The 21,437-nt window shown below is 43.0% G+C and overlaps 2 protein-coding genes and 1 long non-coding RNA gene across 3 annotated transcripts in view; 2 read left to right on the top strand and 1 right to left on the bottom strand.

Annotated features, from left to right (window-relative positions):
* Rufy2 (RUN and FYVE domain containing 2) overlaps positions 1 to 2,890 on the top strand; it is a 34,823-nt gene extending 31,933 nt beyond the window's left edge. The window contains exon 18 of the mRNA XM_032888850.1: positions 2,660 to 2,890. Within this exon, the coding sequence (XP_032744741.1) occupies positions 2,660 to 2,761 (102 nt within the window). The 3' untranslated portion in view covers positions 2,762 to 2,890. The remainder of the gene's footprint in view (positions 1 to 2,659) is intronic.
* Positions 1 to 21,437, top strand: part of LOC116887280 (phenazine biosynthesis-like domain-containing protein 2) — a 52,864-nt gene that overhangs the window by 2,168 nt on the left and 29,259 nt on the right. The gene's annotated exons all lie outside the window — the stretch shown is intronic.
* LOC116887281 lies at positions 892 to 2,328 on the bottom strand. The gene is made up of 2 exons (XR_004386208.1): positions 1,999 to 2,328; positions 892 to 1,911 (listed from the first exon to the last, which is right to left on the bottom strand). It is a non-coding gene; the product is annotated as an uncharacterized LOC116887281 (long non-coding RNA).

Below are 21,437 nucleotides of genomic sequence, written 5' to 3'. Positions count from 1 at the left end.
GTAAATGAAAAAATTTCAAATACTTAAAAATTGTCATTAACACAAGCCTTTTCTGGAGCAGCATTAACTCGATCAGTGGTAGAATGTTTGCTTATTATGGCCGTTAAGAGCCTGAATTCTCAATTCATAGCACTACCACCAAAAGATAAAAACCACCCAACTTTAAACTTTGGTTATCCCATTCATTACAAAACATTCACAATTCTTATTTTGCTGAAAATTTCTGTCATTCTCTTACTTACCTAGCCAGTACTACCACAAAGATGTCATCATGGTGCCAAGGAATTGCAACTGTAATTCTGATCTGTAATGTTTTTAAAATAAATGTGAATTTTATAACATGGAGATCTAAGAAATTGACAATTACTATTATTGCTTTAAAGATTTGTTTATGTGTGTGAGTGTATGCCATATGAGTGCAGGTGACCACGGAGGCCAGAAAAGGTATTGGATTCACTGGAACTAGAGTTACAGCAGGGTTGTGATCAACCTAATGTGGGTGCTGGGAACCAAAAGGCCCCTCTGAATGAGCAGCAAGTACTCTTAAGTACTCTACTTAAGTCCTTTCCAGCCACCAGCTTTGAAATTTAAAGTAACCCTTGAAGTGCTTTTGACTTCTGTGGCAAGCATGCAAACTAGTTCATCAGTATATAAGCACCAAGATAAACCCATAAGACAGAAACTCACCGTTTCAGGCGGATAGGCTCCAAATGACATGCTGTGGCAACTCTCTTTTCTTAAAGCATGGAGAAAAATAACTCCTTTGCAGTCATTCGATCAGAAACCTCAATTTGGCATCTAACAGTACTTGCCTTTGCCTCCCAAGTGCTGGGATTAAAGGCATGTGATTCTCTATACCAATACATTACAGCCAATAACGAACACAAAGCATACTAGCACAGACAGCATTCCTTTATCTCCCATGTTGACATTTATTACATTAATAGCATGTCTAGCAAAAACAAGTAACAAGTTCAATAACTGAGTTCACATTGACAGGTTCATTTTGATCCATTAGCCAATTTAGGGAAATGTCTTATTGACCAAAGTGATAAAAGATTAGTAGAAAGCACCTTTCCTTTGTTATACAGAGCACTTAACTACTCAAAGCCAGTTTCAGACACAAAACCAGCTACAGCATTGTTTTACATTTTCCTAAATGTCATTTACACCATTGAAGACCCTATTTTCTTAGGTGAGAAACTGAAAATACTCAAACTACTCCGACAAACTCAAGTTTTGGGAACATTTTTGGTATCTTAGTCAAGTGCTATGAGGGTTTTAAAATCTCAAGCTATAATTTCAATACTCCTACCTCCCTCCCCCGTTCATAATACAATTGTGAATATTTAGAATCCAGATACCTCTTAAATTATTCAGAGCTATGCTCGATAAACGAGACTGAAAAGAGAATACTAACTTATATTCTTGAACCACCTAGATCTATCTTTAGGCTTTTATTTACATGATGTCCAGGAGTGAAAGTTAGCGCTATCCCAGATGCCTACTTGCAGTCTTGCCCTCTAACACTGCCCTATGCTAACAGTAAAATACATCATCCCAAATCTTACGAAGGCAGCACATCTTTAGGAGTACCTATATATATAAAAAGTAGCAACATCAATGGTTTGAATATAAAAATTTATTTTAAGTCAAAGTATGCAACAAATAAAACCTACAGAAAACAGATTTTCCCATCACAGTTTGTTGTTTTACCAAATAATATCTTGAAAACACATTCCTTCAGTCATTATAAAGTTCTTGAAATACAAAAGAAATCTGTAAGAAAGTCTAGTAGAGCAGGTGTTAGGACGTGTACGTTGGGGTGGTGTTGTCAGTACATCCCACGCCATCCACCTCCACTCATTCCACCTTGCCCATAGTAACCTCCACTGCCTCCACCACCACGACCTTAAGAAGACAGTAAGAACCACCCATCAGGAGACATCCATGTCTTTAAATGAAGGACAATACCATGACACAGAAACAACTACTTACCATAGCCTCCCAAGCCATCAGGAGCACCATAGCCTCCACTGTAGCTGTTTCCCATTCCCATCCTCCCAACAGATCCGTAGCCTCCTTGATTATCTACACATAAAGAAGCAACAGAGGATGATTGCCTAACAAAGTAGCTAACACTTGCTTATTCTACAAGATTTATAAACCTAGGTTTTGGAAGGATATGCTAAAGCACCAAGGAAGGAGGATTGTGAGTTTTGGGCCAGCCTGTGTTACAGAGGAGATGCTACCTGTCACAAATACAAAACTATACATACCCATTCCATCTCACCCATAGCCTCCCCATTCCAGAACCTCCCATTCAGAACCACCTCAGGGGTGGAATTAAGAAGAGTTCAATGTGTCGATGTTCTTTAGGAAAAAAAAAAAAAAAAAAAAAAAAAAGTGGAAAAAGGTAAGAGTAGAGAAAGGGATGCTGGATCAAAGGTATTAAAGATCAGTTAGCTAGTATTTAAATAGGCTTATCCATAAATATAGAATTCAGATAGCCATTAAAGTTTAAGCATTATTAACAGGTCAGATGATTTTAAACCTTTGGGTCTACAGCACAAGCTTTAACAAGTATTTTATAAACTGCCCACAACTACAAAACAAGCATACCAAAGATACCACTTACGCATGTTGTTTTTATCTTTAGACATGGCAGCCACTGCATCTTCATGTGTCACAAACTCTACATCTGCCTCTCCTGTTGCTCTGCCATCGGCTCCAATATCAATATGAACGCGTATTGGATTGAGTGGTGAGAAGAACTAAATAGAAGTTATTCATTTTTAAATTCCAGCTATTTAAAGTTAACACATACCTTAATTACTTTCCTAGTCCACTAAATAAACTACTAAGAGTCTCTAAAGGCTGAAGCATTGTGGAGGTAGGCTAGTCATCCTTTGCTACAGAAGTGGTCAACTTAGCTCACGCAGGGAAGGAGTACATATTTTAAAATGCAAAAAGCACTTCTGTTTTTAAAGTTAAGGCAATACTAAATTTTAAATGAAAATTGTGCAACTCTGGGATACAGCTCCATGATAAAGTATATTTAGGAGTATCTTGAGTTTGGGGTTGCTTCAGTCCCTACCAAGCTCCTACCTGATTGACTATCCTTAACAGAGCTGGGTTTCTGTTGTTTATTTTAATGCATTTTTTTTAACCTGCTGAAAAATCTCGTTAGGTCAGCACATAATGGGCACAAACAACTATGTGCACATTAGGCAAATAATCAATCTACTAAATGACAACCCTAGCCTGAGTCTCAACAAATAAAAAAGATGAGTCAACTGGGCATGGTAGCTGCTTGTAATTCCAACAGGCTCAAAGCCAAGTTAGCATTTGCAAATTCTTGCAAATTCTAGCCCAGTTTGTCTCCCCACCATGAGTAATTATTATTAACAAAAAATAAATGAAAAATAAAAAAACCCACTATAAAACCACAATTACTCACATTAGCAATATCATTTTCAGTCGCACGAAAAGGCAGCCCTCTCATGTGCACAAAATGACCACCATGGAAACCTGAACTTGCATCACCAGCTCCACCATAGCCATGTCCTCCCATGCCTAGATATAAACCATTGTGGGTTCACATAAGTATATTCATATACATCTCCAAAGCAGTGCATTGACACAAGTTTCCACTAACCTATCAAAGTTGTCTTACTACTACTGGAAAGTTACCTAATTACTACTGGAACTTTACAAAGGGAATGGTAAAATTGACTTCAGTGAATAGTTTTTTTGGGGTTTTTTTTCCCTCTTTTTCGGAGCTGGGGACCGAACCCAGGGCCTTGCGCTTGCTAGGCAAGTGCTCTTCCACTGAACTAAATCCCCAACCCTGTAAAATTGACTTCATTATGACAATATTCTGTTTACCTCTTCCATCTCTCATCCTGTCATCAAAGCCATCATTCCCATAGCCGTAATTATTATAGCCACCATAGTCATCAAAACCTCCATAGCCTGTGGAAAATGTAAGGAAAAATAAATACAACTCTGAGCCATTGTTCTGTAAACTAGCTTACAAAATCATTTCAGTCAACTGTCTTAGCTCTTTCAATCATGTTTGCAGCTGACTATATGTGAGAAAAAGTGAACACTTAATGGAAATTTACAGAGGATAAATTCAAACATGACATGAAAATGAAGTCTCATATTTATGCCAGGAAGAAAACATGCCAACCATCTTTATTTTTACTTCTCTACTATGTTCTCTAGCTGTCAAGACATGCATCAATCAAGTTCCACCTGATGGTCATGGACATCCCATAATTTCATGACCAGGTTTTGAAACCTCATAGGTACTGGAATTACTGCCATTTCTGTACTTCTTGACAAAGTGTCAGGAACATCAAGAAAATGACAACAGAGCCTTTGTTCATTAGACACACATACCACCATCATATCCATCACCTCCTCGTCGCATTCTGTCATACATACTTCCACGCCCAGCTCCATAATAACCCCCTCTTCCTCCTATTGGTCTATCATATGGTCCAGGTCGCTGTCCCAGCAATCTTCTTGGTGGATCATAAAATCCTTTGATTTCACTCCTGCTACTCCTGAAGATCTCAATATACCTATTTAAAAATGTTTTAAGGTACAGGTTTCAGCTCAGATGCATTAGAGAGTAAATTAGATACTGGGCAAATGCAGTAAGTTTGTCTATATCTAGGTACATATCCCAATTTAAATTGCCTAAATAAACCATAAGGTTAACATTTTTTACACCTACAAACTTAAATATTTAAGTTTTACATAGACAAATGAGTCATTTGAAAACACTGAATTAGGAATATATTTTAGCTTGTTTCCTTTAGTACAAGATAGGTATATAAAAAAAAAGAACAAAAACAAAACAAAAATCAGGTGATTATACAAAAACAAATTTAACAACATCCTACAAAAAAAATGGAAACAATCTAATTTTAATTTAAACTATAAGCATTAATTCCCCACCCAAATCTGTATTTCCATGTTAAATTTAGGTAATTATCAATTCTTTAAAACTACCCCAGAAAAATGTTATGCTTACCCCCCCCATTTAAGCAATAGCGACCCACAACCCCCAAAAATAAAAATGTAACACCATCCCAAACTCTCCATCCCCACCTGTGCCCTATTCTTTCCTTGTGTTTCCCCAGAGCATTTTCTGCTATCTCCTTTGAAGCAAACTGCACGAAGGCCTCCCCTGTGCTTCTCCCCTGGTAGTCCATCGTCAATGTTATCCCATTTGGCACGATTTCCAACCCTTTAACCCAAGGACAAATACCCCATCAAGGGGAACAGTGTTAAAGGCTGAAACATTCCCATCTGAATCAAATATTTAAAACAAATCTAAACAAAACAAAACAAAAGGCTTAGTTTCCCATCACCCCATAATACAAATGGAATAGTTTTCAAATATCATTGGATTAAATATTTTGTGACCAGTGTTTTAAAATTATACTTCTAAAAGCCCACTACATGAAAAACTACAAATCATTTAACTGTGCTCCCAATGGTAACTCACAGCCCATGTCATCACAGTTACTCTCGGTTAACTATACTATACATCATCAATGTTTACATGGCCTACACATACTCTATGCAATAACAGGAGCACATTCCCCATTTTACTATATAACCCAGGTTTTCACAAAACTAAGTTCTAAAATCAAATGGGTTTTACAAATTAAAAACAGTAACAGCTAATAAACACAATTTAAAATACTACTAAACTTTGACTAGTGCTAGAGGTACCTTGAAAGAACTGAACTATTTCCTCTTTGCTGCAACCAAATGGCAGTCCACGAAGTCGCACTGTCCCATCACTAGCGTCATTTGGACCATTATGTTTCATAACCCAATCCATTTCAATACTGCTTGATTTAAATGCTATGAAAATAAACAAGCACATAAAGCAGTCAATCACAACACAGTCTTACCAAAACTCCAACAACTCTGACAAGTGTCACAACTCAAAATGCAGGCAAAAGTTAAAGTGACTCCTGGGACAATTTGCAACAGTGTTCTATTAACATGCTTCTTTGGGGTAGGGTAGGAAAAGATAGTGAAATTCACCCCCCTCCTACCAACAACCCTGAAGATCTAACAAGGCTTGCAGAATTTTACCACCAGAATAAAATTTGCTGTCACACACTATCCTTTTCCTCACGCTACACTCTTTTACTAATGTTGACCCAAAGCTCCCCAGACTTTGTTTTATAGACAAGGTGTCACTATATTCCTAACTTGTTTCTGTTTTAAAACAAGGATCTTCACCTTTAATCCCAGCATTCCAGAGGCAGAGGCAGGAGAATCTCTGGGAGTTTAAGGTTAGCTTGTCTACAAAGTAAATTCCAGGATAGCCAGGGCTGTTCTCTAGTCTCAAAAAAACAAAAACAAAAAAAAAAAAAATAAAAATAAAAAACAAAAAAAACAACACCAACAACAACAACAAAAAAAAAACCAAAACAAACACCAACAAAAAGAATACAAGACGAGAAACAAAACCAAAAATCCAAGGATCCAAGGGCCTCAGTAGCCCAGGTTCGCCTTGAACTTCAAGCAGTCGTGCCTCAGCTGGAGAGTACTAAGCTTTACTGATACACCTGCCCAACTGCAAATGTTTAATAACACAAAGGTATATATAGTACATGCCTATTCATATTTGAAGTCTGAGTATAAAAACAAACTACTGTAGCCAGGTGGAGCTCTATAACCTGGACAGGACTCATAGATGGAATTACAGATGCTACCACACCAGCTTAAGATAATCCCACCCCCACCCCCACGAGATGACTATAATTCATCACAAAAAGCACTGCTTCTCTTGCAGAGGACCTGGGCTCTATTCCTAGGTACACAGGGGCTTAGAACCTTGTATAACCCCAGTTCCCATGAATCTAACACTCTTTGGGTTTCTACCCATGTGGTATACATAACATAGAAACAAGCAAAACATTCATAAAATTAAAATGAGGGAAAGACAAGTATTTCAGTAGCAAGTACAAGGGAGAAAGCTCTTTTGTGTGTCTAAAACTTAAAACACCATTTTTGCCAGGAAAGTTCTTATGAAAACAAGAACTCTGAAAAACACTACACTGATAACTTTTATTTAACAATCTTTTATTACAGTTAATTAATCTGGTGTATGTGCTCATACCTCACACAAATACCTGAGTGCAATGTGAAGGTCAGAGAAAAATTTTTGTTCAACAGTTCTTGATTTCAATTAACAAAACTTTACTGGGCAAAAACCGATTTGGACAAGAAGTTATCTCATAGGGTGACTTTCTATTCAAGTAAAGAGAGTAAGGAAGCAGCCTTGCTCTAATATACCTTTTAAGTCAACTCTAGAATCCCACTAAAACCCAAAGGGCAGTCTGTTCTGATACCTTAATATACAGTTTTCAAAGGCTATGCAACAGTTCACTTCACTATTTACAATACTCCAACCTTTATAACAGTGTCATAAACTAATTGCTACTCTGCTGTGGGGATGCCAACTGTTCTCATGTCACTAATTTCAGAGCTTGAGACAGGAAACCAACCTGAATCACATCCATGCTAAAGGGGAAGGAAGGATGGTTTGAACCTAGGAGTCCTAGGGTTGCCAGGGTAGGCAGCAAAACACTAACCATAAAACCTCCAAGTGATAGGACCAATTTAAAAATACTATCAGTTAAAATGAAGCCAACTTTAGTAACATTTTTGAGACTTTAAATAGAAAACAAAATTTCAGTCACAAAAAGACTACATACTATTCCAAATTACAAACACCCAGATCATAAAAATCTTAAAAAAAAAAAAAAAAAAAAAATCAAAACCACGATCTTCCCAGGTTTGAAATAGAGAACTGTCATGGGATGACTGTTGGTACATATATTCTTTTTGAAATTATAGAAGTGTTTTAAAAACTGGATTGTAGTGATAGTCTGACAACTAGTAATGTACTAAAATCAGTGGAATACCACTTTAAAACAAAAGTTGATGGTGGCTCACAGCTGCCACCCCAGCACTTGGGAGGGAAAAATAACAAGATCCTCCAAGATCTACAATGAAACCCTATCTCAAAACAAAACACATTTGGGAGGTAGAGGCAGGTGGCTCCAAGAGAGTTAGAAGGCAGCCTTCTGTACACAACCAGTTACAGGTTAATATCAAGATCCTGTCTCAAAAAAAAAAAAAAAAAAAAGCAAATATATTTATAATATAATTCAATCAAGAAAATGTTGGCATATCATTTAGCTCATAACAGTCGATCTGAGCCCTCTGCATTTCCAAAGTCCATACTAATGAGCGTTTTGTCCAGCTTTTGTCGTAAATCTTGGAATGCGCTTAACAGTTTTCCCATTACTCATGAGCAATACTACAAGCTAACTTTCAGGCCCAGGGTGTCCTTTTTTCCTTTTTAACCCATCTTCAATGAAAATTACTGACACAGTTCTAATTTATGGACCCAAAACACATCAACTAGGTACGGGATTAGGCTTCCATTTTAATAAACAGAGTTCTGGTTCGAAACACCACAGTTCGATACTTAAGTTTTAAACACGCCTAGACATTAAATGAAACGAATGTATTTGACTTTCAGCCTTAATTACAGAACGACACAAAACACAATTCTTGGAGAATTACCTACACAAAAACCTCATTTAACTATCAACCCCTGCCTAAAAGATGTACTATGTACTATGTTCACCGGACTCGACCTATTTGAAACATACCCATCTCACCGGAATAGGGTGCTATTCCTATTAGATAAGCCTTTCACTTCTCTTACAAAATTAAAGTCTCGGTAAACATCTAAGCGGGGCATGCAGTGTGGGGTGGGAAGGAATCCTTTGGAGATGCGTACGTACTCTTTCCGCAGTTCCAAATCGAGACTAAAAGGTCGGCTAAGCGTCCTTTACCTCCTCCTGCAGATTTTCCGTTTATCTACCTTGCCCTGGAAACCAGAGAACTAGGGGACAGCCCCCCTCCTTCGCCACCGAGGCGGAATTACAAAGGAGGACGGTGGCCGCCTTTGTCCTGCATCTGGCAGCGGAGCGCTCCCGTCGTCACTGGTTTCTCCTCCCCCCCCGGCTCCCCCTGTCTCATCCCGGGCGTCTGCGTCAGCAGCCATCCGCAGCCCCGCCAGCCCAGGTGCCTTCGAGAGCACCGGAGGCCGCGGTGGGAGGCCGGGCCCGCCGGACGCCATTTCTATCCGGAGCGCGTCCCGCCTCCGCGCTAGCCCGGCTCATTGAGCTCCCCAACCTCATCCCTACCGGAGAGCTCGGCTCTCCCGCCCCCCTCCTTCCTGACACTTTCCGCAAGCCAGAGGCGACAAAGTAGCGGGAGCGGGGAAAGGCGGGAAGGCGACCCGGCCGCCGTCGGCCCCAAGATGGCGGCAGCCGAGAGAGCGAGCGCCGGGGCGCACGGCGACTCCACTTTCCCTCACCCGCTTCCGGGCTCTTCGTCCTTCTCCCGACTCCGCGGTCGGCACCACCGGCCCAACCTACCCCACTTCTACTTCAGATACCCTGTGGGGTGCTAGCAACGCTGACTCCGACGGTCGCGGGGATCCGGTCGCCGGCAGGGACCACGGGCTGGTTCGCGGCTCAGCGCTCTCCACAACGGTTTTTTTGGCTTGTTTTGTTGTTGTTGTTGTTGGTTTTCTCTTCTCCCTCAACCGTCTCCCGCGGCTGCAACCGCTCCGGGAGCTGCGCAGCACAGAGACTGGCGAGGGGGGATGGGAGGGAGCGAGCGAGAAGGAGGGGGCGGGGCGGAGTGTCCAGACCGGCCGCTCTGCTCTCGCGAGACTTGATTACAGTGGGGTCTTGGTGAGGGCGGGGCCAAGGGCACCTACGCACTCAGGACCTGCGTAGTGCAACCGTGGTGGGCGCGGAATGGCGCAAGGGGGTTGTTGCGGACTCGGTTATCTCCTGGTTACCGAACCCTCTGAACCCCCGAGCTCGCTTTTGTCTCTCCCCACGGGAGGGCGTGTGTGGCTTCTGCGGAGCCGTGGTGACGCGGTTTGCGAAATCTCTTTAATGCTCCATCGGGAATAAATCCCACACAGGCCCCTCGCGCGAAAGGAGCCACGTGGTTTCTGCCCCCCAACCAGGGAAAGGCTTTCTTTTCTCGTCTACCGTGTTTGCATTATGCAATCGGAAGAAAATGAATGTTTCGCCTCCGAAGATACAAAACGCCTAAACCCAACAGGATTCCCCTTTGTTCACCTGCATAGCCAACCTCTCGACGTCTTGATTGGTTTCCTACCTGCCATGTTTCATTTTTCTCTCCATTAAACCCACTGACCGGTCAGCGGCTCATGGCAGTACACTTTATCTAAATAAAGTTTAGTGTTCCTAAAAACTGCTTCCCGGAGACACCTAAGAAACGCTTGTTGACGTTCTGTCGTGCTCTTTTTTTAAGTTTTAGCACAAATTGCACATGGAAAGTCTGTTGGAAGGTTGAGGACCACCCTGGTGTAAGAGACTTAGAAGAGCAAAGCAAATTACGTTGGGAATGGACAGTGTGAGGGCAAAGAGGCCAGGGTGAATAGATTAAGACTAAACGTGGACGGGGCTAGGTTGGGATCACTGTTCAGTGTGCATTCAAAGATTTCTTTGCGCTACAGACACTGGGAAGTTCATTAGGAGTGGAGTGGGGCTGCGTGGTACATTGGCAGTGTAGAAGGATGGATTTTACTTATGAGAATTTTATTTATGTTTAGACTAGAGCTAAGAGGCCAATTACTTTCTGGTATGGAAACTTGCATTTCACAGTTTTAATTCATCTTCAAACCTACTTGAAAGTCTTTAGTGCTCTACTGATTTTATAACCCAAAATTTCCCTCAGAGAAAGGGTGTGTGTGTGTGTGTGTGTGTGTGTGTGTGTGTGTGTGTGTGTGTGTGTGTGTGTGTGTGATTATAATTACAGACAGGAAAATCAAAAGTTATTATAGAAGCCATCATAGTTCAGGTTTATTAAGGACTTACTGGAACGACATAGTAAGCAATTCGTTGTCTTTGTTCTTGGGTAGCCAAGGATAATCTTGAACTCCTGACGCTCCAACCTCTACATCATCTGTGTCTCCATAGCCTTAAAAAGTGGTATTCATTTCATAGGTGCACTTCCTAGACCCATCAGAGTGAAAATAAATTGCCCAACACAAAAAGCTGAGCCCAACACTAAACCCTTTTTTGTGGTTACAAATTAGAAGTTTACTGGCTAAAGACTTGCTGAAGCTTGGTTATCTTATTGTTACTTTAATTCCCTAAAGTCACCCCCTTCCTTTTAATAGCTGGGGGTTGAATTTAGGGCCCAAAGCATGTTCTCATTTTTAAAAAGTAACTGGTTTAGCTGGGTACACATCTTTAATCCCAACACTCGGGAGAAAGAGGCAGGTAGATCTCTGAGTTAGAGGACAGCCTGGTCTACAGAGTAAGTTCTGGGACAGCCAAGGATACACTGGGGGTGGGAGGGGAAGGGGGGTAGACAGGACAGGAGGACCCAAAACCTAACTGGTTCATTAGCAGAACTCCAAACTGAACACTTAGGGTGAACTCGAACCAGGGCCTTTTTTCTATTGGGTTTAATTACATGGCTCCTTTCTCTTTCAGTCTTTCAATACAATGGTGGGTGGAATTCTGTAATCCCTTTTCCTCTTCCCCTGGAATTCTGTCTACTTACCGCCTGAATAAATTTGGCATTCTTTGCACACACTTTGTGTGGTTATAGGCAACAATCCTCAGTTTGTTTTGATGGTTCTAATATATGACTTTTCAACCAGTGTTGATGTTTCTTTTGGAGGTGTGTCTCTATCATTTCTTTGTGGTGAGTGCTCTTTACCACTATGAAGATTTAGAAGGTCTTGGAATTAGTATATCCAGTCCTTTTGCCTTTTTATTACAGCTAGTAGGAATGTTTTCATTTAAAGGAGCATTAGACCGTGATATAGGTAATTTGTATTAACTTCTTAGTTTACTAATTTTCTTTTAAAAAGAACAGCTGATCCTTCCTCACACGGTTGAATCCTGTTGTAAGGCTTGGTGCAATTGGACCCTGCTGTTCCGGTGATGCCTACAGAATTGTTTCCAGATTGATCTCTAAGGAATTGTCTCCATGGAGATGGTTACAGCTCAGGGCTCCCAGTTGCTCCCCACCCCCCTCTCATGTGCTCTCCTGTTAGAGTAGAGGTCATAGGGACCCTGAGGAGAATTTCTGTTACAGTGTATCATGAGAGAAAAGATGAAGCAAGAGAAGGAAATAGAAATGCCCACCCCTCCCAGAGAAAAAGGATACACGTCACTGTGCATTACTCCATCAGAAAAAAAGACAAAAGGAAAATTCCATGCAGGGCATGCATGAAAATGAAAGAGAAACTGAGAATGCGCTCTCTTAGGGCAGACAGAGCACATTAGCTAAAAACTAGTGTACAGTCGGTGTTCACACATCCCTAATGATACTACAGAGTATCACTAGAATGGAATCATAATAATCACTTTGCCTGCATGAAAATAAGCCAAGAACAAAACGACCCACAGCATCATATTGGGGTTGTGTTTATTCAGTGTTAAGGGCTTTGGAACAGCAACTCTGACAAGGTTTTGTGAAGGGCTCCTTCTCTGGTTTATGACCTAAATATCAGATGTCTTCAGAAGATGGACCACCTTCTTCACATGGCTACCACCGATTCTCAGGACAAGGCTCTCAAAGATTCCAGATTTGAATGTTTGTTTAAATTACTTCCCCGGGAACTATGGAAACGAAAAGACCTCATTTACTATGATATTAAGTAAACAAATGGTTCCTAAGGCAGGAGGCCCTGAACCCAGTCATTCTCCATACTGGAGGAGATACCTGTGCTTGTGTGCCCATGGAGGCCAACCCACAAGCATCTTCTGGGCTTCTTTTTTGTTTGTGTGTGAGTGTGTGTGTGTGTGTGTGTGTGTGTGTGTGTGTGTGTGTGTGTGTGTGTGCGTGTGTGTGTAGTGAAGGTCAGCGGACAGCCTTCATGGGTCTGTTCTCTCCATTCTGTCCTACCATGTGGAGCCTGGGGAATCAAACCCATGGCACGAGGCTTGGCAGCAATCTCCTTTACCTCTGAGCCATCTACTTGTCCTCACTATACACCTCTTAATGAGACAGGGCCCCTCACTGCCTAGGGTTTGCCTAGACAAGGTTTGCTGCCCGCAAGCCCCAGAGACTCTCCTGGCTCTGCCTCTTAAATGGATCAAAACTCAGGTCCTCTGCTTGCAAGGCACCCACCCTTCCTAATGGGCTTATAACTTCAGGTCCCCTTTCTCTAATTTTTTGAAATAGTTCCAAGTATTGAATTGCTCGGGTGACCACTGTGGGAGCCCAAGAAAAGAACCAGGGAACGTGAGTCATCACTGTGCCTTTTGGAATGTCTAAGTGGATGGCAATGTAGGAGATACGTCATGATACGAGATAAGAGATCATTTCTTTCAACCCCAGTTTATAGTTTTGTGTGTGGGGGGCTTCTTGAGACTTGCTAAACACCCCAGGCTACTCTGGGGTCCTCCGTCCTGTGTCCATCCATACATGCTATTGACAGGTATGTGTCGCCACACCCACTTTTTAAGCTTTTTTTTTTTCTTTCAAGATTTAAGTTTGTGTATATGTGCGAGTGCCTGGGTGTGTACTCACAGGAGCCCTCAGAGGCCAGAGGGCATTGGATCCCCTGGAGCTGGAGACAGGCAGTTGTGAGTCACTTGATAAGGTGCTAGGAACCAAGCCCTGGTCCCCTACAAGGGCAATAAGCATTCTTCTCTGCTGAGGCATCTCCTCAGTCCTCCTTTTACGTTTTAGGGGTACATTGTCCTAATTAGGGTTTTACTGTTGTGAAGAGAAACCATGACCCAAGCAACTCTTATAAAGGAAACATTTAATTGGGGCTGGCTTAGAGGTTCATCATGGCAGGAAGCATGGCAGCATCCAGGTAGACATGGTACTGGAGAAGGAGCTGAGGCTGAGTTCTGCATCTTGATCTAAGCATGGAGAAGCTGACTCTTCTGCACTGAGTGGAGCTTCAAAGCCCACCCCACAGTGAAACACTTCCTCCAACAAGGCCACTCCTCCTAACAGTACCACTCCCTGTGGGCCAAGCATATTCAAACCGACACTTTAATTCATTTTTACCAGACTCCAGCAAATTATTATATGTGTGTATTAGACAGTAAAACCATGCCAGGAAGTTGGGTAAGGTAGAGCAAGTTGAGACCGGAGACTCGGTGGGTACACTCCTTGCTCCCTGTTCACGTGCCATGTTCCTCACATAAAATAAATGTGCCCTGTGGTCACGTAGACCCAAAACAGAGTTCTCCATCCTAATTAGGTAACTAGAGGCCCTGAGGGCTTAGCCAATAAGCTTCCTTTCCCAGATAAAAGGTATTCAGTCTCTGGTCAGACCCTGAGAAAAGGGTTATGCATCCATTTTCCGACATGAACAATCAATAAACTGTTTAGAATCATGGCCTGTCTCTTTCATCAAGATCTGCTGTAGGGAGCCATGGAGAGGGGGCACTCCCCTACAGAACTGTAGCTTAATTCTCCTGTAGAAGGCCTCTCTTCTCCTAACCACAACACCACCAAGCATGCCACCTCCAAGTGAAGGACAATCACGGCTGGGACAAGCCACTGACGTCCTGGCCTGCAGGCCTCCCAATTCCGCTCTCGGCTCTTCTGTGACTTCCAGCAGCACCTGGACATTCAAGAGCCTGAGAACCCCATTGGCCTGGCCTCGTTGCAGGCCCAGGGACCCCCAAACCAGCTCTGGTTTCCCACTTCTCAGACTGTTTTCCCACCCCTGAGCAGTATCTCAGCGCTTCCAAACAGCCCAGCACTCAACCAAGCTAATCAGAGTTCAATCCCTGGGACCCACAAGATGGGACGAGAAAACCAACTCCCACAGCTTGTCCTCAGACTACATGTGGCAAGCACACAATGCCTCCTCCACACACACACAAAAGAAAGCTCAGTGGTAAAGAACACTGGCCACACTTCCAGAAGACCCACATTTGATTCCCATAATCATCTAACTCCAGTTCCAAGAGACCTGACACCTTCTTTGGCCTCCTTGGTCACCAAATTGTGTAGCTCAGTGGTAGAGGACCTGCCTAACATGTGAATCCTCAGGTCACTCCCCAGCACTGCCAAAGTAAAAATTGACAAGTAAAATCATAAACAAAAGAGTATTGTTATCAGGAAAATGAAAACAGTTCCTTCTTATACAACTATCCAGTTCTCAACAAAAAAGGAAATTGTGTCAAGCATGGCAAGGCATGATAAGGCTCCACCAAAGGTGCTTTGTCCCCAGCCTCTAATTAGATAATTCTAATTATCATGTGGAGGGTAGATAAAAATGGAGAGGGGGTGTCTAGAAGAAGACACAGCAGAGAAGCACTGATTCAGAAAAGCTGTACTAGGGACAGATGCAGGTATGATGGTGGTACACACACACTCCAGTAATGCTCAGGATGCAGAGGCTGGAAGGTGAAAGGTCAAGGGTAGCCTGAGCTATGTAATGAGTTCCAGACCATCCTAAGACACATAATCCTGAGAGAAGTCTGCTTTTAAAAACAAACCGAACAGCAACAGCCCCCACCCAAAGAATCTGTGGTTCAGGGCTGGAGAAATGGCTCTGCTTCTTGCAGAGGACCTAGGTTTGAGTCTCAGTGCACACACAGTGGTTCATAACCATCTGTAAGTGCAGTTCTAGAGGATCTGACACCCTGTTCTGACCTCTGTGGTCATGAGGAACAAATATGGCACATAGGTATACGTGCAAAGTACTCATACACAAATAGATCTTTTTGTTTGCTGCCTGCTCCCAGCATCCACCATGGGCACCTCACAATTGCCTGTAAATCCAGCACCAGGAAACACATGATATACACATGCAGAGACAATCTTGGTTTACTTTTTATTGCTATAATAAAAGGGATAAGAGGGACAACTACTCCCATAGAAGTCTTATGGGGGTCCAGCATCTCAGAAGGTTCCCACTTAAAATTAACCATTAAAATAGATAATAAACCATTCAAGTGTCTTATTATTATTATTATTATTATTATTATTATTATTTTTAATTTATTTTTTTTTTTTTGGTTCTTTTTTTTGGAGCTGGGGACCGAACCCAGGGCCTTGCGCTTCCTAGGCAAGCGCTCTACCGCTGAGCTAAATCCCCAACCCCTCAAGTGTCTTATTAATACTGGAGCAAACAGGACAATTTTAAGACAGCAAGAGATCTCATGTGACTGGCAACTGACCCCTGGGCCCCAGCTCCTAGGCATAGGGGATGCCTCTCACGCATTCACCACCAAACAGGCCTATAGGTGGGAGCTACTGGTCTCATACGCCCCCTGGTGGCTCAAGTAGCCACCAATCTTCTAGGGAGAGCTATCTTACAAGCCTTAGAGGTGGTTCTTACCACTCTACCAAAAAGAGACCACATTGGGGTTGGGGATTTAGTGGTAGAGCGCTTGCCTAGGAAGCACAAGGCCCTGGGTTCGGTCCCCAGCTCCGGGGGAAAAAAAAAAAGAGAGACCACATTAAGATAGAGGTCATTACCTATACAGAAAATAATACCTAAGGAGACCCTAAAAACCCTCCTCCAGGTCACCCCCAATCCTAGGGGCCACTGTTAGATTTAACACTCCCTGAGTTGACTGGCCTTCCAACAAAGCCATCTGGATCCCACAGTGACCTCTATCAAAAGAGAAGCATCATCCCTTTGCTCATTGGACTAGGCTTTGCTGTCTCACTGGGTTCTCCAGAAACTGCTGGAGCAGCCCTGGTCCAAACACAACATCTGACCAACGACTTCCAAGACAAACTTACCAGGCAATGGCTTCCACTACAGACAGCCTCTTCAAGGCCAGATATCTTTTAGCAAAACCAGAGAGCCCTGGACTTACTTGACTGCTGAACAGGGAGGGACTTGCATTTTGTTGGGGGAGGAATGTTGCTTCTATGTCTATGTCAATGAATCTGGGCTGGTAGAACGAGATATACAAATGCTCAAAGAGCTCTGGGGGAACCTCTGGGCACACTATACACCCAACACCCCTTCCCCTTGGTACTTTAACCCCTCGGTAGTTTAGATTCTTCCCCTCCTTGGCCCTTCTTCTCTTGGCACCCTGTCTCATTCAGTTTCTAAAGCAACAGATAAGTAACATTACAAAGATCACTACTAATCAGGTCTTGGTTCAGTATCAAACTGTTCCCAACATAGGAGACAGTCATTCTGATGAGACCTCTCCCTAATAAAAAGAAAAGGGGGAGTTGTGGGGCAGCGGGCTGTGAAAGGTAGCCTGGTTCCCAGTTGAGCTGAGGTTTCAAACCCCTATGACCCTAAGGGATGGTAGGCGTTTCCCTAAACTCCTAGGAAACCAGGCCCCTGTCATGTAGCTACAGCCCTCCACATCCCCCTGTAGAGAGGTTTGTGACCATCAGTCTCATAGGAGCCACACCCCAAGCCCTCCCACATATAGATAAGTTATCCCCAAGCTCTCAGACCAAGCCAATAGGAAGTATCTACTATCAGACCCTGACCTACCCCAAAACTGTATATGAGGATCCTATCCAGACAGAATAAAGGTGTGTGAGATACTCCATCATCTGAGAGCTTCTGTCATAGAAGCTATAACACTGCCGCTTGGGGAAGAGATCCGTTCTCCCAGAATTGCTACCAGAAGCTCCCCTGCGCCCCTCCCTGGCTAGTCAGCCTCCTGATGGCTCAGCCCGGCCTGACATCTTGGAGCAACTGAAGTGGCAGTGGTGGAGATGGAGGTGGAGCAGCACCAACAGTGGAGGTGGCGGAGGCCATTCCTCCTCCCTGCTCAAGTTCTCTCCCCTTCTCTTGAACCTGGCCAGGCCAGGGATCTCCATGGAAAGCTTCCAATACACAGACCCACAAAAAACCATGACCAAAAGCAAAGGAAAGGGTTTATTTGGTTTACATATCTTATCACAGTTCATCACTGAGGGAAGCCAAGGCAAGAACTCAAGCAGGGCAGGAACCTGGAGGCAGAAACTGAAGCAGAGACTAGAACAAGGCTACTCCTAATGATCCCCTGAAACTGGAGTTACAGACAGTTGGAGCGGCCAATTCTCCAGTCCCCTTAAATTGCTCCTTAGTACTCACTGCCTCGGTGACCTCTGCTTTCTTGAACCACCCAGAACTACCTGCCCAGAGGTAGCACCGCCCACAATGGGCTGCGCCCTCTCACGTCAACCATTCATCAAGAAAATGTCTTCCAGGCCTGCCTATGTTGTAGGCATTTTCTCAATTGACTTTCCCTTTTCCCAGATAACTCTAGCTTGTGTCAAGTTGGTAAAAAACAAACAAACAAACAAACAAACAAAAAACAGAAAACTAAACAGCAAGCAGACATGGACACATATACATAAATAAAAGTAAATCTTTTTTTTTTCTTTTTTCTTTTTTTCGGAGCTGGGAACCGAACCCAGGGCCTTGCGCTTGCTAGGCAAGCGCTCTACCACTGAGTTAAATCCCCAACCCCATAAAAGTAAATCTTAAAACAACAACAAAACAAACAAGAAAGTAGGCATCAAAATTTCCAGTTATTGATGTTGGGTCGTCTATTTCCCTTAGCTCTGTCAGTTTTGCATTTTATGCTCTGTTAATAAGTATTTATTTTTGTCATGTCTTCATCCTTGTCTTAGGGTTTCTATTCCTGCACAAAATATCATCACCAAGAAGCAAATTGGGGAGGAAAGGGTTTATTCAGCTTACACTTCCACATTGCTGTTCATTACCAAAGGAAGTCAGGACAGGAACTCAAGCAGGGAAGGTAGCAAGAGCTGATGCAGAGGTCACAGGAGCTGATGCAGAGGCCATGGAGGGATGTTACTTACTGGCTTGCTTCGTGTGACTTGCTCAGCTTGCTCTCTTATAGAACCTATGATCACCAGCCCAGAGACAGCACCACCCACAATGGGCTGGTTCCTCCACTCTTAATCACTAGTTGAGAAAATGCCTTACAGCTGGGTCTCATGGAGGCATTTCCTCAAGGGAGACTCCTTTCTCTTTAATAACTCCAGCTTGTGTCAAGTTGACACACAAAACCAGCCAGTACAATCACATATTGATCCTTTTATTATAACATGTTCCTCTTTGTTTCTAATAATAATTTCAGTCTTAAAACCTATTATATAGTGGTCTGGAGAGATGGCTCAATGGTCAAGGCTGCTCTCTGTTTTCCCAGGAGACCTGGGTTCAATTCCCAGCACCTATATGGTGTCTTACAAGATAATTTGTAACTCTAATTACAAGGGAACTGATGCCTCCTTCTGGCTCTTTAGGCACCAGGCACATATCTGGTACACAGATATACACACAGGCAAAGCACCCATATAGATAATTTATCTTTTGAAATTAAATCTATTACATAGTCACTATGATTCGTTCTCTTTCTCTCAGTCCTCCCTTGCCCCTGTTCCCTTGGTCCCTCTACCTCCATGAATCTCTTTATGCAGACTAAGATGCTGAGGATGTCTGAGACATTGCTCAGCTGCATCAGGTTTCTCCAGCATAATCCTCACCAGACTCCCTGGGAAGTAGCACAGTCTGACTAAAGCTTTCAGGTCATGATCATGAATACATTTTACTATTTGCAGTCAGATTCCAAATATGGTCACTATCAGACTATTTTCCCCAATTCAGCTCTCCTTTCTGCTAATTTCCTCTCTGACTGTTTCCCCTCAATTCAGCTCTCCACTCTGCTGATACTTGGTTGTTGCTGAGGGAGAGGCTTGCAGCCGTGGTACCCAAGCCTTTAATCCCAGCACTTGGGAGGCAGAGTCAGGTAGATCTATGAGTTCCAATGCAGCCTAGTCTATACAGTGAGTTCCAGGCCAGCCAAAACTACAAATAAGACCCCATCTCAACACGAAAGAAACAACAGCAAAAGTTTTGGAACCACTGTGTCCTCCAGCCTCTGATGCAGAGATCAGAGAGCATGATGGGAAATAACTTCAACAACATTAGTCAGACAAATGATGGAAACTTGGTCTTAGCTTCTGAAGCTTAGATGTTTGTTTGTCTGTTTTGTTTTGTTTTAATAACCCTCTTTAGCCCTCCCTCTCTCTTTTCTTTTTGAACTAAACATAAATTTCTTTTTTCTATCCTCATCTTGGTTTCCCTCCCTTATTTCCCAGGTCTTCCACCCTCATACCCATCCACACCTTCTTTCTCTCTTTATTTAAAAAACAAGCAGGCAAAAGCAAAAAACCAAAACAAGAAGAAAAAAAAGCACACGCATATATATATGCACTTGCATGTGCACGTACACGCACCCACCATACACAAAATCAGAAATCATAATTTACAAGCAAAAGACCAGTAAGGTTAAAAAAAACAATATTAGATCAAAAATCCTCAGAAACTCCATTGATTTCCGTTTCTGTTGACCATCTACTGCTGGACATGTGGAATACCCATAAATGTGGTTTATATACCCAGTGAGACTCTTTTGGAGAAAACCTTTTCTTTGCAAGTGGTTATCATTTGGAGATAGCTTCTTGGTTAGGGATGGGAGTTTGTGTCCACCTTCCCCTCTTGGCACTGGAACCCCCATCTGGCTTGGACCTCTGGAGGCCCGATGCTTGCGTGAACTCTCTGTGAGTTCATATGTGTGTCAATCTTACTGACACACATGAAGACACTCTTTCCTTGGTGTCCTCCATGCCCTCTGGCTCATACATTACTTCTGCCTCCTCTTCTGAATAATGCATGGAGTGCTGAGGGGAGGGGTTGGATGGAGACGTCCCATTCAGGACTGAGCGTTTCAGAGTCTCTCACTCTTTGCCCATTGTCCACGGTGGGCCTCTGTATGTGCTCCCATCTCCTGCAGGAGGAAGCTTCTCTGATGATGGCTGATTGAGGTACTGATCTGATAGAGCAGATTGTCACTTGGCGTCATTTCATTAAGAGGTTCCTTTAGGAGAAACAATAGTATTTGGCTTTCCCCTGAGTGCATGACTTATGTAGTCTCAGGTTGCTGGCCATCTGCGAAGTGTTGGAAACAGCTTTCATCTCATGGAGTGGGTGGTAAGTCCAATCAGAGAGCGGTTGGTTACTCCCACAGCGTATGTGCCACTATTGTGCCTATGTGTCATGCAGGCAGGTCACCATTGTGGATAGAATGTTTTCTAGCTGGTTTGGTGGTGACCTTTCTCCTCTGGTAGTGTAGAGAGTACATACGGACCAGTGTCATAAACACTAGTTAGTAAGGGCTTCAACTTCAAGAGAACCTAAGTGTTGTCTTCAGCAATAGGGCCTTACCATCCATTTGCGGAGAGCAACCAATAGTCTTAGCAATACCCTGAGTTGTTTGAGGGGTTTTGTATGGGGCCCATTTGGCCAACAATTCAATTCAGTGTAACCCTTCCTGGCACTGGAGGTTTGA

Source organism: Rattus rattus, chromosome 18, assembly GCF_011064425.1.
Source record: "Rattus rattus isolate New Zealand chromosome 18, Rrattus_CSIRO_v1, whole genome shotgun sequence".
NCBI lineage: Eukaryota > Metazoa > Chordata > Mammalia > Rodentia > Muridae > Rattus > Rattus rattus.
The sequence above is the reverse complement of the archived record's forward strand: the minus strand, read 5'-3'. Positions and strand labels throughout refer to the sequence as shown.